Source organism: Lithobates pipiens, unplaced genomic scaffold, assembly GCF_037356315.1.
Source record: "Lithobates pipiens isolate NorthernLeopardFrog02 unplaced genomic scaffold, aLitPip1_a1.2 Scaffold_28, whole genome shotgun sequence".
In the NCBI taxonomy this organism is placed as follows: domain Eukaryota; kingdom Metazoa; phylum Chordata; class Amphibia; order Anura; family Ranidae; genus Lithobates; species Lithobates pipiens.
The window spans coordinates 146,718,517-146,733,635 of NW_027507789.1; the positions used below are offsets into that span (position 1 = coordinate 146,718,517).

The window sequence follows — 15,119 nt, forward strand, 5'->3', positions numbered from 1 at the left end:
CTTTCTTGGTGCTAGGTCGCACTGCCTGTTATTGAAATGTCAAATGCCAGAGCTTCTACTGACAATTGATGTTTTGCAACTTTACAACTGAGACAGGGGGCAGTGCATAGTGTAGGAGAGGCAGGGTTAAATCTTATCTTGGAAAGAAGTCAAGGTCCTTTATAGAAGTCTGAACCCTGGATCCTGGGCTGTCACACAGGGGCTGATCTTAAGGTATACCTGCACTTATAAAACAGTTGTGCTTTAATTGATGTCCCACCTCCATCCGATTAAATGTTTATTTAACCGCATTGGATTGCAGAGAAGTCAAGACCCTTTTCTTCCCATGCCAGGGAATTCACTGTGTGGTCCTGCCTGACAACGCACATCCTTTCCATCCAAAACCTGCCAGTTCCTCTTCTTAATTTATGTGCATGCTGGTGCCTAATTATTCCTATGAGAGAGTCAGCTGGATTGTTTGAGCACAATTCTCCAATAGGATTGAATTTGGCTAAGGTGTGCATGCCCGGTAAGAAGAGGACATGCAAGGCCTATTTATGGTGGAATGCATGTGCAGTGCTGGGCAGGGCTGCACAGTAAATATTGCTGCAACGGAGAGATAGGTACCAGTATCTAACCAGTAATGTGTGTTTGGTGGAGATGGCATGTTCTTTTCAATTTAAAGCCATGTTAAGACAGGAATAAGTAAATAAAGAGTTATGGAAGGACTTAAAAACATAACTTTCTTGGAAAAAACACTGAATCCAAAGCATCCAATGTGGTTCCTCTTTCTTCTCTGATCCCTCTGTTATCTGCATGTGTTATAGATAGAACCTCTCAGGAGACACCCACAACACCTCAGCACAAAGCAGGTGACTCATAGCTTCAGCACTATAGGTTCTTCTTTGCACAGGGGGGGTGTACCTCTTCCCTTCCCTCAGCAATCCAATTACAGACAGCTCTGTGTTCTAGCTCCGCAGTGTGTCTGAGGTCAGATCCCAGCCCCCTGCTTTGTGCTGCTATGAAAAATCCTTTATTTTGTATGTTTTAGAAAGCTTTACAGGAGAAATAGTGACAGATAAACAGGTACAACTTATGTACAATTGTAAAGAGGTGTAATACTGCGCTGACCAAAAATTAAATTGAAGTGAACGAACCACAAACAATACTAACTGCTGCAACTAAATTATGTGAGATACCCACACCAAAATAACAATACAAATACTTATTAGCTGCACTGAAAGATTACAAACATATATTGCCTCAAAATACCAATGAGACTAGTGAGACATTTGAGTGTTGAATATAGATGAAAACATTCAAACCAATCAGTGAAATTACATAACCTGAAAACAAAAAATAAATAAACCAATAAATAAATAATACAGTCCTGGAAAAAACAGTCCAGAATCAAAGTTCCACTAGGTATAATTGGATCCTTAATGGTCTGTTTAATGGTGACACCATGCAAAAACACCCAAGAAGCAGTGACAAGTTCCAATAGAAAGAGTCCTCCACCACTATTCACACTGCCGCTTACCAGATTTGGAGATCTCTTTTTAGGGAGATCTGCAAAAGCTTGTGACTCCTTTCCAGGTCAAGGAACACATAGAATCCTTGACCGGGAAAGGAGTCACAAGCTTTTGCAGATCTCCCTAAAAAGAGATCTCCAAATCTGGTAAGCGGCAGTGTGAATAGTGGTGGAGGACTCTTTCTATTGGAACTTGTCACTGCTTCTTGGGTGTTTTTGCATGGTGTCACCATTAAACAGACCATTAAGGATCCAATTATACCTAGTGGAACTTTGATTCTGGACTGTTTTTTTCCAGCACTGTATCATTTATTTATTGTTCTTTTTTTTTCAGGTTATGTCATTTCACTGATTGGTTTGAATGTTTACATCTATATTCAACACTCAAATGTCTCACAACTTATGTACAAGCATTTGTTTGATTTCTGTGTATCACCTGAGGCTAGACATTTTATTGGGTGTATGTAAGGTTTTACAACCACTTTAAATAGAGACTGTAAAATGTTGATACATTTTATTAAATATCGTCAGTATAGTGTAATAATGGCATATGTCTCTAAGGTATACTGGGATGAAGTGGATGGTACCGAGTATTCATACCAAAGGAAAACATTCCAGCAGAAGAGAGACTTCTTTCAAAAGATAGGTAAGTAATATAAAACATAAAGGTTTAGGATTCCAATTTTTTTTTTTTTTAGGAATTTATAACATATTTATGTTACAGAGGCTCAAGCGATTCGAGTGAAATCTGTGAAACCACCTTCTAAAATTCTGCTACCAACTCCTGCAACAAAGCCAGTAAGTGACAGTGACAGTGACAGTGATGAGGAACCTCCAGAGCCACCAGAACCAGAGCCACAACCAAGTGAGTCACAACTAAAAAAAATCATATTTTAGTACATACATAGTATTCATTCCGTTTTCTAAGGCCCCCTAGTAACAGTTTTATTATCCATTGATCCTGCCAGGACATTTGCTATTTTTCCACTTCCTTTAACAAGGTTACAACACTGTTGATCCTGCGGTGAAATCACATAGCAACATTGTCCCCTAGTAGGCATAGTCAGTTTCAATAAACTTGCTTTTTAAAATGTATTTTAAGACAAAAAACTTGTGTATTGCAATGTTTGCAGACACATTTAGAAAAAACCCCACTATATGTTTGTTATGTGTTAGTATACCTAAAAAACTGTTTAAAAAATATTTCTTATCTTGCTAGTTGTTTCTGTGGGGCAGGCCTTTGGGCAGATTGCAAGCTATTCTGAACAATTTAAAACTGAAAGTGGAGGGACAAAGTGGGGGCAGACTGTTAGAAGTGAATTAACATACAATATAGAACTGAAGCCTTGAGATCTTTAAATATTGTTAGGACAGATGTGTTCAACTAGAGTTTACAACACATACTGAGATTTCCCAGTACAGTAACAGATAAATTAAGTTATGATAAGCAATAAATCATCAGCCCCCTCTTTAACATTACATTGCAGGGGAAAGCGTTTTGAGTTTTTATTTTTATTTTTTTAGAAAAGAACAAGTAAAGGGTAAGCATGAATGACAACATGGAACAAATATAAAGTATTTGGCTGCAAAACTGGAAATACTGGTTTTCCAGTGTGTGCCTTTGTCTGATTACAGTCAATGTCACCATGGGTCATGATTGCCAGGTGCTAGGCCTGCTAAAAATGACAGGCTGTGTAATTCCTGCCATGGATGCAAAGCATTGCAGCCACAATATGTGCACACCACTCTGCAGCTGAAAAAGTAGCAGTTGAAGGGCATAAAATGTGGCTCAAATGCAAGGTTTTACTGCCACTCAACCTCACATGTGAACAAGCTCTGAATGTGAAGCCAGTCAATCACCACCACACCAGTCACTTTGTCAAGAAAGGTGCCAGCTTCTAGAATGCCTGAATGTGCTCCTTGGATTCTGGGCCTCACTATGTGGCCAGGCTGTGAAAAAGTCTCACACGTGGTATTGTCATACTCAGGAGGAGGACCAGAATGTATTTTGAGGGGTAATTGCAGTATGCATATACTGTGTTTTAGGGTGTTTCTCCTGTCCTGGCACTTCGGGGACTCAAGAAATAGTCAGCAAATTATATGTGTCATTTATGCTCTTTGAAAGCCCAAAAGGTGCTCCTTGGATTAAAAAAAAAATCTTATTAAAGGAGAAGTCCAGCCTGAGCTTTTTAGGCTGGGCTTCTCCTAAGGGTCACAGGAGTGCAATTTGTTTTGCACTCCTGTGACCCGTTTTCAGTGGAGAGCGGTCTGAAGTCCGCTCTACATTGTCATCACTGCAATCAGTCGAGGCACCGCGTCATCCCGACTTAGGAAGTCTGGATCCACCAGCTGCCTTGACTGATGGCAGTCTCAGCATCTCAGGGAGCTGCTCAGCAGCTCTCCACTCGGGGAGGAGTGAGAACCGAGTCATTGGCGGTGTTTGGTAGCTCAGTTCTCAGTACAGAGACGCCTGGGGACAGCTGCAGCATCGGTCTGATACTCCATCCACCTAGGTAAGTATGAATACCCCCCCCCCCCACAAAAAAAAACATTCTTCTTTTTTAATTGACAACTTTCTGTAAAAAAAAATATTTTAATTTCCTTTCCTGCATTTTACTAAAACCTGTGGCAAAACATTTCATTTTTAAAAGACTCACTATGCCTTTCAGAAAATGCCTTGGGGTGTTTGTTTTTTAAAGTGGGGTCATTTCATGGGTGTTTCTCCTGTCCTGGCACTTCAGGGACTCGAGAAATATGATAGTCCTTGAATGTCCAAAGTTCTCCTTCTCCCTATATGTGTCTACGCTATGAAAAAGTCTCAAACGTGGTATCTTCATCCTCATGGGGAGTGGCAAAATGTGTTTTGGGATATAATTGTAAGGATGCCTTTGCTGTGTGTGATAAACAACTGGTTAAAATACATCTTTGTGGGAAAAAAAGCACATTTTATTTAATTTCCCAATTTTCCAGGAAATTGTGACAAAAAAATTACAATTTCAAAAAAACATTACCATGCGTCAGACTAAATACCTGCCACTGTCTACTTTCCCTTTTGTGGGAATTCCTACTGTCCTGGCATTTTAGGGCCTCACAAATGAGATAGGCAGTCAGTACATAATGATTGATCTATCTTCCAATATGTACAGTATACCATGGTTTGTAGGGTCTATAACTTTTACACAGACTAAATATTATACACTGATTCTTTTTTTTACCAAAGAAAATTAGCAGAGTACAATTTAGAACTAAATTTATGATGAAAGATTTTTTTTTTTTTTGCAAAGTTTTATAACATACAAAACATTTTGAAAAAATTTTCTTAGTTTCTTTATTTAGTAAAAAATAAAAACCCAGTGGTGATTAAATACCGCCAAAAGAAAGCTTTATCTATCTAAAAAAATTATTTAAAATAGTTTTTAGTATTGTCAATCAAGGTGTGACAGCACTTAAAACGGAAAAATTGCTTGGACTGGTAGAGGATGAAACAGTGTGGTCTTCAAATAGTTAAGCAAATCCAGCAATCTTTATTTTTCTTTTGGGAAAAAGTTTAAATCGTATGAATAAAGCTGACTGCTCTAAGCACCTATGTCAATGGTATATTGTTTGTCCCTACCCAGTGGTGTATTTTGGTTTTGTGTTTCCCTAAGCAAGACTAGAAACTAAAACTGGGTGCCCTCCATCTAAATTTGCCACACCCCCTCATCTATAAATCCCACCGCTTCCTCTTTTAGGCCCCACCTCTTCCTACTAGAGCTTCTCCTCAGGGGAGGGGAGAGAGAGGGGGGGCAGAGAGAGAGTGGGGAGAGAGAGGGAGAAGAGAGAGGAGAGAGTGATGGGGAGGCAGAAGGGGGAAGGGGAAGAGAGAGGGGGAAAAACGGGGAGAGAGGGAGAGACGGGGGGCCAGAGAGAGAGTGAGGAGAGGGAGGGAGGGAAGAGAAGAGAGAGAGTTGGGGAGAGAGAGGAAGGGGGAGGAGGGGGGGAGAGAGGTATGCTATTCCCACTTCCGGGAGCCACAGCCACTGGTATTGACGTCCCCGCCCGGGCTCCCTCCTCCTTCCCTGGCCGCCAGGCCAGTAGGAGAGAGGAGAGGAGCGGAGCGCATGCTCAGTAGGGTTCCCGGCATGAATTGCCGGGTTCTCTTACTTGCAATGGAGGCGGCATGCACCTGACAGCTGATGGAAACCTCAGCTGTGGTGCCGACATCGCTGGACTCCAGGACAGGTAAGTGTCCGATTATTAAAAGTTAGAAGCTGCAGTATTTGCAGCTGCTGGCTTTTAATTTTTGCAGCAGTGGGTGGACCTCCACTTTAGTAAAAAATAATGTTCTTTACTATTCTTTACTTTTCTACCAACGTGTGCTGTAAATTGCCTCCAGCATTGTTCTTGTTTCTTTTTGCTGGAGACTGCCATTTTGTTAAAGCCCAGAGCCCCTGAACAGCAGTAAATCTTAAAGCAGAACCAAACCAATCAATTTAATTCTTTAAAAAAACAGTTACATTCCCGGAAGGCAGGAATTGCTAACTGTCATATTTGCTTGTGTCCTCAATCAAACTGTCAAACCATTACATGGCTGGCGTCATAACTGATCACATGTGCAGCGCCATGGCAGTTGCATATCAAACAGAAGCTGCTTCCTTGTCTGTAAAGAATAGGAGGGTTTCATTCCGTTTTAAGGCTGTCAGAAGATCAGCCTCTACAAAGCAAGAAGTGCCTAAAAATGCCTAAAAAAAGAAAGCAACTGAGCATGTGCAGAGCAGGGTGAGACAGTGTATTACTGGATTTTAAGCATAGCTATATACTTGCAAAAGGGGCCAGCCTGAAGTGATCTTGGCAGGACCTAATTTTTTTTTAAATTAAAGTTTCACTTTAAACGTGGAGAAAAATATATATAAAACTATGTGAATTTTTTAAAAAATGAAGTTCATACACTGAATACTAGGGATGAGCTCGGTGTTCGAGTCAAACTCATGTTTGACTCGAACACCGGCTGTTCGCCCGTTTAGTGAAGCCAGAACTCTGTGGGCCGTTCGCGCCATATTCGTTTGGTGCTCATGGCCCACAATGCACTGCACCATCGCAGTGCATTGCTGGCTCATGATTGACCAAGCATGCACTGTGACCCCGTATGCTTGGCCAATCACAGCGCTGGCAGCAAGGAGAGCCATAATTGGCCACAGGCAGGATGCCTGTGGCCAATTATAGCTTAGGGGGTTTAGTACACGGCGGCCTTGTGTAGTGTGTTGCGGTGTTCAGGGAGAGAGCAGGATAGGCAGGGACAGTGTGTTCTTTTCTTGTGAACCTAGCATAGTATACACCTGAAGATTCTCTTTATTACTAGTGTTCTGTAATACAGGCATCTGCAGCAGTTAAAGTGGGTGTTGTGTACCTTCAGCACAGTATACACCTGAAGATACCCCTTATTACTGGTGTTCTGTAATACAGGCATGTCCAGCAGTTAAAGTGGGTGTTGTGTGCCTTCAGCACAGTATACACCTGAAGATACTCTTTATTATTAGTGTTTCTGTAATACAGGCATCTACAGCAGTTAAAGTGGGTGTTGTGTGCCTCTAGCACAATATACACCTGAAGCTACCCTTTATTACTAGTGCTCTGTAATACAGGCATCTGCAGCAGTTAAAGAGGGTGTTGTGTGCCTCCAGCACAGTATACACCTGAAGCTACCCTTTATTACTGGTGTTCTGTAATACAGGCATGTGCAGCAGTTAAAGTGGGTGTTGTGTACCTCCAGCACAGTATACACCTGAAGATACCCCTTATTACTGGTGTTCTGTAATACAGGCAGGTGCAGCAGTTAAAGTGGGTGTTGTGTGCCTCCAGCACAGTATACACCTAAAGATACTCTTTATTATTAGTGTTCTGTAATACAGGCATCTACAGCAGTTAAAGTGGGTGTTGTGTGCCTCCAGCACAATATACACCTGAAGCTACCCCTTATTGCTGGCGTTCTGTAATACAGGCATCTGCAGTAGTTAAAGTGGGTGTTGTGTGCCTCCAGCACAGTATACACCTGAAGCTACCCTTTATTACTGGTGTTCTGTAATACAGGCATGTGCAGCAGTTAAAGTGGGTGTTGTGTACCTCCAGCACAGTATACACCTGAGGATACCCCTTATTACTGGTGTTCTGTAATACAGGCATCTGCAGCAGTTAAAGTGGGTGTTGTGTGCCTCCAGCCTGTGGGGCACACATCCTTAAGCTGGTGGTGCAGCGGTTCTTGGGTAGGTACCCGGGCTTACAGGATGTCCTGAGGCAGGCCAGGAAAGTCTGTGTGCATTTCCGCCGATCATTTAATGCCAGTGCTCGGCTGGCTGAGCTCCAAAAGGAGTTGAACCTGCCCAAGAACCGCCTTATATGCGACATGCCCACCAGGTGGAACTCAACGTTGCCCATGCTGCATCAATGAGTACCTGTGCAACTAGGGCACCAGGACAGGGTCAGGCGAGCTTGTTTTTTTTCACCACGCCAGTGGGGCATGATCAGGGATGCATGCACTGTCCTGTCACCATTTGAGGAGGCCACAGGGATGGTGAGTAGTGACAGTACATGTATCAGTGACACTGTACCTCTTGTCCACCTGTTGGAGCATACGCTGCGTGGAATAATGGACAGGGCACTTGAGGCAGAACAGAGGCAGGAAGAGGAGGACTTCCTTGCCTCTTAAGGCCCCCTTTATCCAGACAATGTTCCTGCTGTCCCACCCTACCAAGCACCTGAAGCTGATGTAACCGAATATTTTTTTTTGAAATGTCACATCCCTTCAAGACTGCCTATGCCTATTCTGAGTGACTGTCCTGTTATGTTGACTGACTATCCTCTTCCTCCTCAATGATCCTGCTGATAGCTTGGAAGAATATTTTTGGTTCTGGGTGACGCCACCTGTGGCTAAGGCCCAATTTTTCAGCCCCTAGGAGCATGTAATTACAATTTTTGATGCAATGCTTTGCAGCGGGGCTCATTCCTGCACTCGAACTAGAGTATCTGGGAGAGGTTGAAGTGTCTTGGCACCAGCACCCGTGCCTGAGGCCCAATTTTTCAGCCCCTGTTTAACAGGGGCATGTAATTACAATTCTTGATATAATATTTCACAGCAGGGCCTGTTCCTCCGCCCACCGAGAGTAACTGTGAGGACAATGTTGTGGCAACACCAACACCTTACACCTTAGGGCCACATTTCTGCAGAGCATATAGGGCAGGCCCCTACTTTCAAACATCCAACTTACAAATGTCTCCTACTTGCAAACGGAATGAGACAACAGGAAGTGAGGCTTAAAAAATTATACATGGGTGATAACCTATTTTTTCCAAAAAGCTTAAAAATAGATTTTTTGGACTGGAGCTACACTAGTAATGTACCAGTTCAAAATTACAAACCGATTGTACTTAACACAACAAACCTACCCACGCCTTTCCTTTTTTTAATTTGGGTACGGGGTTATCCTTAATATCTGTACAAGACCCAAAGGGGCTGGTAATGGGCAGGGGGGCTACCCATGCCAATTTTTTTCTCAATGATTTTCATCCGTATTGCCGGAACCAGACATTACATTAAAACCGCAAGCAGTTTTAAATGACTTTTTTTCCGTTAAATGTCATTTTGTGCAGGGACTGTTCTAAACATGGGAAACACGTGGCACTTCACAGGCATACTATAGACACCCCCCAGGCACGATATTTAAAGGAATATTTCACTTTTTTTTCACTTTAATCGTCATTAAAATCAGTGCTCCCGAAAAAACAGCCATTTTTAAAAAAAAAATTGCCATTGACCCATGTCCCCTGGGGCAGGAGCCAGGTCCTCAACCCCTTTTTAGGACAATATCTTGCATATTACCCATTAAAATGAGCACTTTTTATTTTGAATGTTGGAGTCCCATAGACTTCGATGGGGTTCTAAAGTTGTACGAATTTTCAGTCCGTTCGAAAGTTCTGGTGCAAACCGAACCGGGGGGGTGTTCGGCTCATCCCTACTTAATACTATCATTACAGGTATTGACTACAAACAGTTACATATTTTTTCAATTAGTTTAATAAAAAATAAATAATGTTTAAGTCATTCCCTGAGTAAGATATCACAGCTGAGTAGCTTATTAATTATTTTCATTTTCAGGTAAAATTCAGTTTATTTTGTGTTTTCACAGAATTATCACCTCCAAAGGCACCACCCATCATACCCCCTCCTCCTCCTAAACCAGACGACGCTCCACTTAAAGAGACCAAAAAGGATCCTGAAGTAAAACCTGCACCTAGACCACAACCCAGCAAACAAATAAGAGATATAATCAAGATGTATCAAAGCCGTCCCCAAGAAGAACCTAAACCCTATGAACCAGTCAGGTATGACACCAAATAAAGCAGAGTTAAACAAAAACAAAAAATCTCTGAGATCATTTCAAGTCAATCGCCAGACAAACTGGTAAATACATATGTGTGAAATGTCTTATATGCCAAAGGATTTATAATTCTGTGCAGCCAGCGTTGAGACTCAGACACCCCTGCCATGTGGCAAAGCCAGAACCTGAATTTCCTCTGTTGTCCCCGCTAACTATGCTGCAATTTAACAATCCAGCAAAATAAAAAAAACAATCCAGCTTCTTACTGGACAGTGAAGGAGCAGCAGGATATTAGGTCATCTTTCTACTCTCCTCTCTTGTAATAAGCTTGTCATACAAGACACCAGATCCTTGATTGTCTCTTTGTCACCTTCCCCCACTCTGGATGTGGCTTTGCTACAGGTGGCTGATGAGAGATTGATTCAGATTTATATAAAACATTTTTTGTTCTTTTCTAATGAACAAATATATGAATAAATGATGATTTGTAATATCATCCTCACATTTATCTTTAAAATAAACCTGGGAAAAGCAACACCTTCCCAGTGGTCCATATTTACCTTTGCTCCTCTCCCTGTTGGTGTAAATTGCGAGTTTCTTTTGTTTGAGCATATACTGGCCCGGTGACTGTCTTTCCACCAGTACCATACCTCCAAGACACTGGTTATTTTCTTCAGCGGCTGAACAGAATGGTTGGGGGGAAATGGTATGTGCTACTTTGACTAAACATTTGTTTGTAACGCATCCTGTTAGGAAAATTTGGTTGTGTGCAGGCTGGTCGGTAAGTTGAGCAGGAAATTCCTGAATTTGTTTTTCTGGCTACATGAGTGGCCGGAGCCACAATGACGTCACTCCCACGCATTCGCATGGGAGCCCTCATTTACGGTACGGGCTCAGAAGGTCCAGCACAGTATGCCGGACATTCAGTGTGCCTGCACCGCTAATGTCACCGGCTGCATGCAGTGTGAATATCTCCTAAACAGTGCAAGTTTACGAGATATTCACTGTACTTACAGGTAAGCCTTTTTATAGGCTTTCCTGTAGGTACAAGTCAAAAAACAAAGTTTACTACCACTTTAAGTAAGTAGGATTTTTGAGGATTAGCAGAAGAGGCATCTGGGAGAGAGCAATTGTTTTATAAACCTAGACAACAGCCATTGAGATAAGTAAAAGTTGTTCATGTCTTTGCTTTCCTGGAATTAATGCCATTATGGTTTGTGTGATCCTTTGTTTATTGTACTGTAGGAGGACAGCCCAAACCTTCTTAAAGAAGAAAGATCCCAAAGAGGAGGCCCTAGAGAGACTCCGGAATGCTGCTCCCCCTCCAGATGGGGTAAGGCCAATAAGAAATACTGGAATATTCAATAAAGACAGTTTAAAGAGCAGTTGGGATGGGAAAGTGCATTATTGGCCATACAAGAAACAATATGATTTTTTGATAAAAGTATCCTCTCTGTCAGAAATTGAGTGCTTTAATCAATACATGAACATTTTCACTGAAAAGTAACAATCAGCCCTGATGTAAAATGTGACAAATGTGGGCTATGGCATACAGCAGCAGAGGTGGCGCAAAGCCATCACTCCTCATGTCGCTGTCAGTCACACATTACTGTGTAAATTAAAAATCCATTTCCAGGAGTCCACTGAGGGGCACAGCCCAATGATAAATAATCACCCTAGGGTTATACTACTTTCAAAAGAAATAAATGAACGCTGGGCACATAGAAAACTGAAGGCCAGCCCCCTCGAGGCTTTGAGCCTTCCGATCTCACACATTTTAAGTTTTTGATGACAGTCCAAAAAAAAAACAATAGCATATAGGAGGAGGGAGCTGTGTCCCTCAAAGGACTCTAAGAAAAGGATTGTATGGTGAGTACCAAAATCCTAATTTCTTTATTGCCCCATGAGGGACACAGATTGATGATACAAAATACAACCTAGGGATGTTCAAAAGCAGTCCAAAACAGAGGAACGAGCACATCAAATCAAGCACAGGCGAACCATTCCAATAAGGAGAAAACAAAGCAAAAGGGAAACCAAGGACATTAAACAGACGTTGAAGAACCTTTCAGCCAAATTTGAAAGGTTGAAAGCCCAAGAAGCTCTCATAGCCCTAGTGGAGTGGGCTTTACCATGAAGACAAGGCACTTCATCTTGCAACTCATAAGCCTGCACAACAACCAAAGAAAATGTGTTTAATTATATACTCTACACCAAGGATCTTCAAACTACGGCCCTCCAGCTGTTGCAGAGCTACACATCCATTGTAAATGGGTTGTAAAACTCTGAGGCCGCGTACACACGCGGGGACTGTTCGCCCAACTTTGTCCATCAAACAGTTTCAGCAAACAGTCCGCTCAAAATTAGCATGGACGGACATGGCCACACACGACGAACGAACATTTTGCTGAAACCGTGCGCGATGACGTGAACGGCACTTACGACGGGATGAAAAATACGACGTCCTATACACTGCATTATAACTTTCGGCGTGTAAATCCTTTATGAGCATGCGCGGAACTTAGTTTGACGAACAAGCCTACACACGAGGGGACTGTTCGCTGAAACAAAGTTTCAGCGGACAGTTTTTCGGAAATTCCGAAAAACCTTGTTCAGCGGACTGTTCGCTGAAACTGTCCGCTGAAAGCCCACACACGAGCGGACTGTCCGCCGAAACACTGTTCAGCGGACAAAGTTGGGCGAACAGTCCCCGCGTGTGTACGCGGCCTTACATTCATTATGGGAATTATAGTTTCTGAACAACTGGAGGGTCATAGTTTGAAGACTCCTGCACTAAACAAAAGGGACTTTTAAGGTGCCAAAAAAAAACTTCACATAATTATATAAAAAAAATTTAAATTTTATTCAATAATTCAAAAATAACAATTGATATAAAAATGACATGTGCGTAAAGACGGTCCAACTTTTATCATCATACTTACCTGCTATGTGCATTAAACTATTGAGCAGCCCCAATCCTCCTCTTCTCAAGTCCCCATGATAAACTAGTGAGCAACCCCCCTCCCCCACAGAGTGGCGGTTTGTTATGGGGATACCTGTGCGGGCTCAATCCCACATTGACCCAGTGGCCCCGTCCCCAGCTGTGATGGACAGCAGCAGGTGCCAATGGCTTTCACTGCTGTCTCTGAGCCAATGAGGAGGGAGAGAGCAGACAGAGCCTCTGCTCTCATGTACATCACTGCTGGACTGAGATCGGGCTCATGTAAGTATAAGGGGTGCTGGCGGGGGGGGGGGTGCGTGAACTACATGCAGAGGGTTTTTTACCTTAATGCTGAAAATGCATTAAAGTAGAAGTTCATCCTAAAACGAAAAACTCAAAATCTACAGACATCCACGATCTAAGACTAACATATCTAAGCCTGTAAAGGAGAAATCGCAATACATACCTTTTTTGAAGCCGGTCCGGTCTCCAGCGTCAGAAGCTCTGCAGAGGAGACCAGTGACAATGGCTGGGAAATTAATAGGAAGTGACGTCACTCATAGAGTTACTTTGAGGCTTCAGTTGTCGGCTGCCTCCTCTGCACCTGCCTCTACAGTGAAGTCGTCGTTGACAGCTCAGCGTGGGATCGCATCAAAAAAGGTATGCATAGCGATTTCTTCTTTACCGGGCTAGATAGGTTAGGGTTAGTCTTATACCCCATACACACGGTCGGACTTTCCGACAACAAACTCACATCCAACATTTCCCATCGGAAAATCCGACTGTGTGTATGCGGCATAAGATTGAGAATGCCTATAAATGTACAGATTTTAGTGTTAAGGTGAACTGCTACTTCAAGGTAAAAAACCTTTGTACAACTTTAATCATCAGTCCATGTAGAAACATAAGGGGAGTGGTCTTTTGCCTTAACACATTTTGCACTTAAGCTTCTTCAGGAGATAGAAGAAGGCTAATCTATAATGTCAATAACATTCAATATTAATTGAGATTTTCAAGACATTGGAACAAAATTATCATCTATATGATTACATACGCTTACATTGTTCATCCAAGCATCACAAAGAGCATTCATTAACCAATAATGCCTCCCAACAATGGAAACAACCCATCAAATTTTCTTATAAATAATAGATCTGTAAGCAGGAGAAAGAGGCAGTGGCTGTGAGATAAATCCTGGCAGCCCTCACCACAGCCAAGTAAAAGAGAAATATTTCCTTGAGGTGAAGCAGTGCCCAACATAGGAAAGTTAGCACAATATCCTCAATAAAAAAAAAGCTAGAGATCACTTTCGAAAAAAAGAAGGTCCTTGGTCTCAAAACAACCTTGTTTTTGTAACATTAAATGGGCTCCTTAAAGGACAATGCTAATTACTCAGAAATACTTCTGGGCAAAGTGATGAGCTAACTTAAGGGGGAGTGACAGCAAGGAGATTTCAGAACTAGCTTTTAAAACCTTGGATTGCAAGCATAATTTGTTACAGAAACATGCTTGTAATCCAAAGCACTTGTATATGAAAATGAATTTCCCCATAAGAAAAATGGAAATAACGGATGATTCGTTCCACAACCATTTATCTATAAGTCCTTCAGTTTATAGTCCATATAAAAAGATTATGGCAATCTGAATGTTTATGTAACCATAAAATGTCTATCCACAAATGGCAGCCTCCACAAGGGGATTAGATGCAAAATCCAGCAGGAACTACAGAGTATAAAAGAGAAGAGAGGCACCTCTAAGAGTAGCAATATGGTTACATTTAATGAAGGTAGAACATTTAGCAACTGACATGGTTGATGATTAAAAGAGGCACATCTAAGTATGCAGGCATCCGGGGTAAATCTGACTGCTTATTGCCCTAGGCTTTCTAGCAGTTTTCAGAGCAACCCTGGGTGCTGTGCCTTGGGGTCTGTACCCAGATCCCTCTGTGTGGGCCAGGCTGTAAGAAAGTGTTTCAGACACACAACAGGAAGTTGGAGGAAATCTCCCAAAGTGGCAGGAATTCCCTCCTAGACAATTGTTCCCGAAACATATGTACTCATTGGAAGTTTTCTCCTTACCTTTTGTTCAGTGGACAACTTTAAAATTTTGGATTACCATTCAATTTCTCTTTCTGTGACAATAGACATTAGGACAAACAGAGTGGGGAATTGTCCCAATTACTACACATGAAATATACTGTAGACCAGGGATATGCAATTAACAGACCTCCAGCTGTTGCAAAACTACAAGTCCCATCATGCCTCTGTCTCTGGGTGTCATGCTTATGGCTGTCAGAGTCTCGCTATGCCTCATGGGA

At 42.1% G+C, this 15,119-nt stretch overlaps 1 protein-coding gene across 3 annotated transcripts in view; it reads left to right on the forward strand.

The window, feature by feature from the left end:
• The window catches only part of MYO15B (myosin XVB), a 337,586-nt gene that overhangs the window by 198,310 nt on the left and 124,157 nt on the right, over positions 1 to 15,119 (forward strand). For all 3 annotated transcript variants that reach the window (XM_077459669.1, XM_077459670.1, XM_077459671.1), the window contains 4 exons: positions 2,072 to 2,156; positions 2,235 to 2,375; positions 9,670 to 9,865; positions 11,107 to 11,194. In XM_077459669.1, coding sequence (XP_077315795.1) covers positions 2,072 to 2,156; positions 2,235 to 2,375; positions 9,670 to 9,865; positions 11,107 to 11,194 — 510 coding nt within the window. The remainder of the gene's footprint in view (positions 1 to 2,071; positions 2,157 to 2,234; positions 2,376 to 9,669; positions 9,866 to 11,106; positions 11,195 to 15,119) is intronic.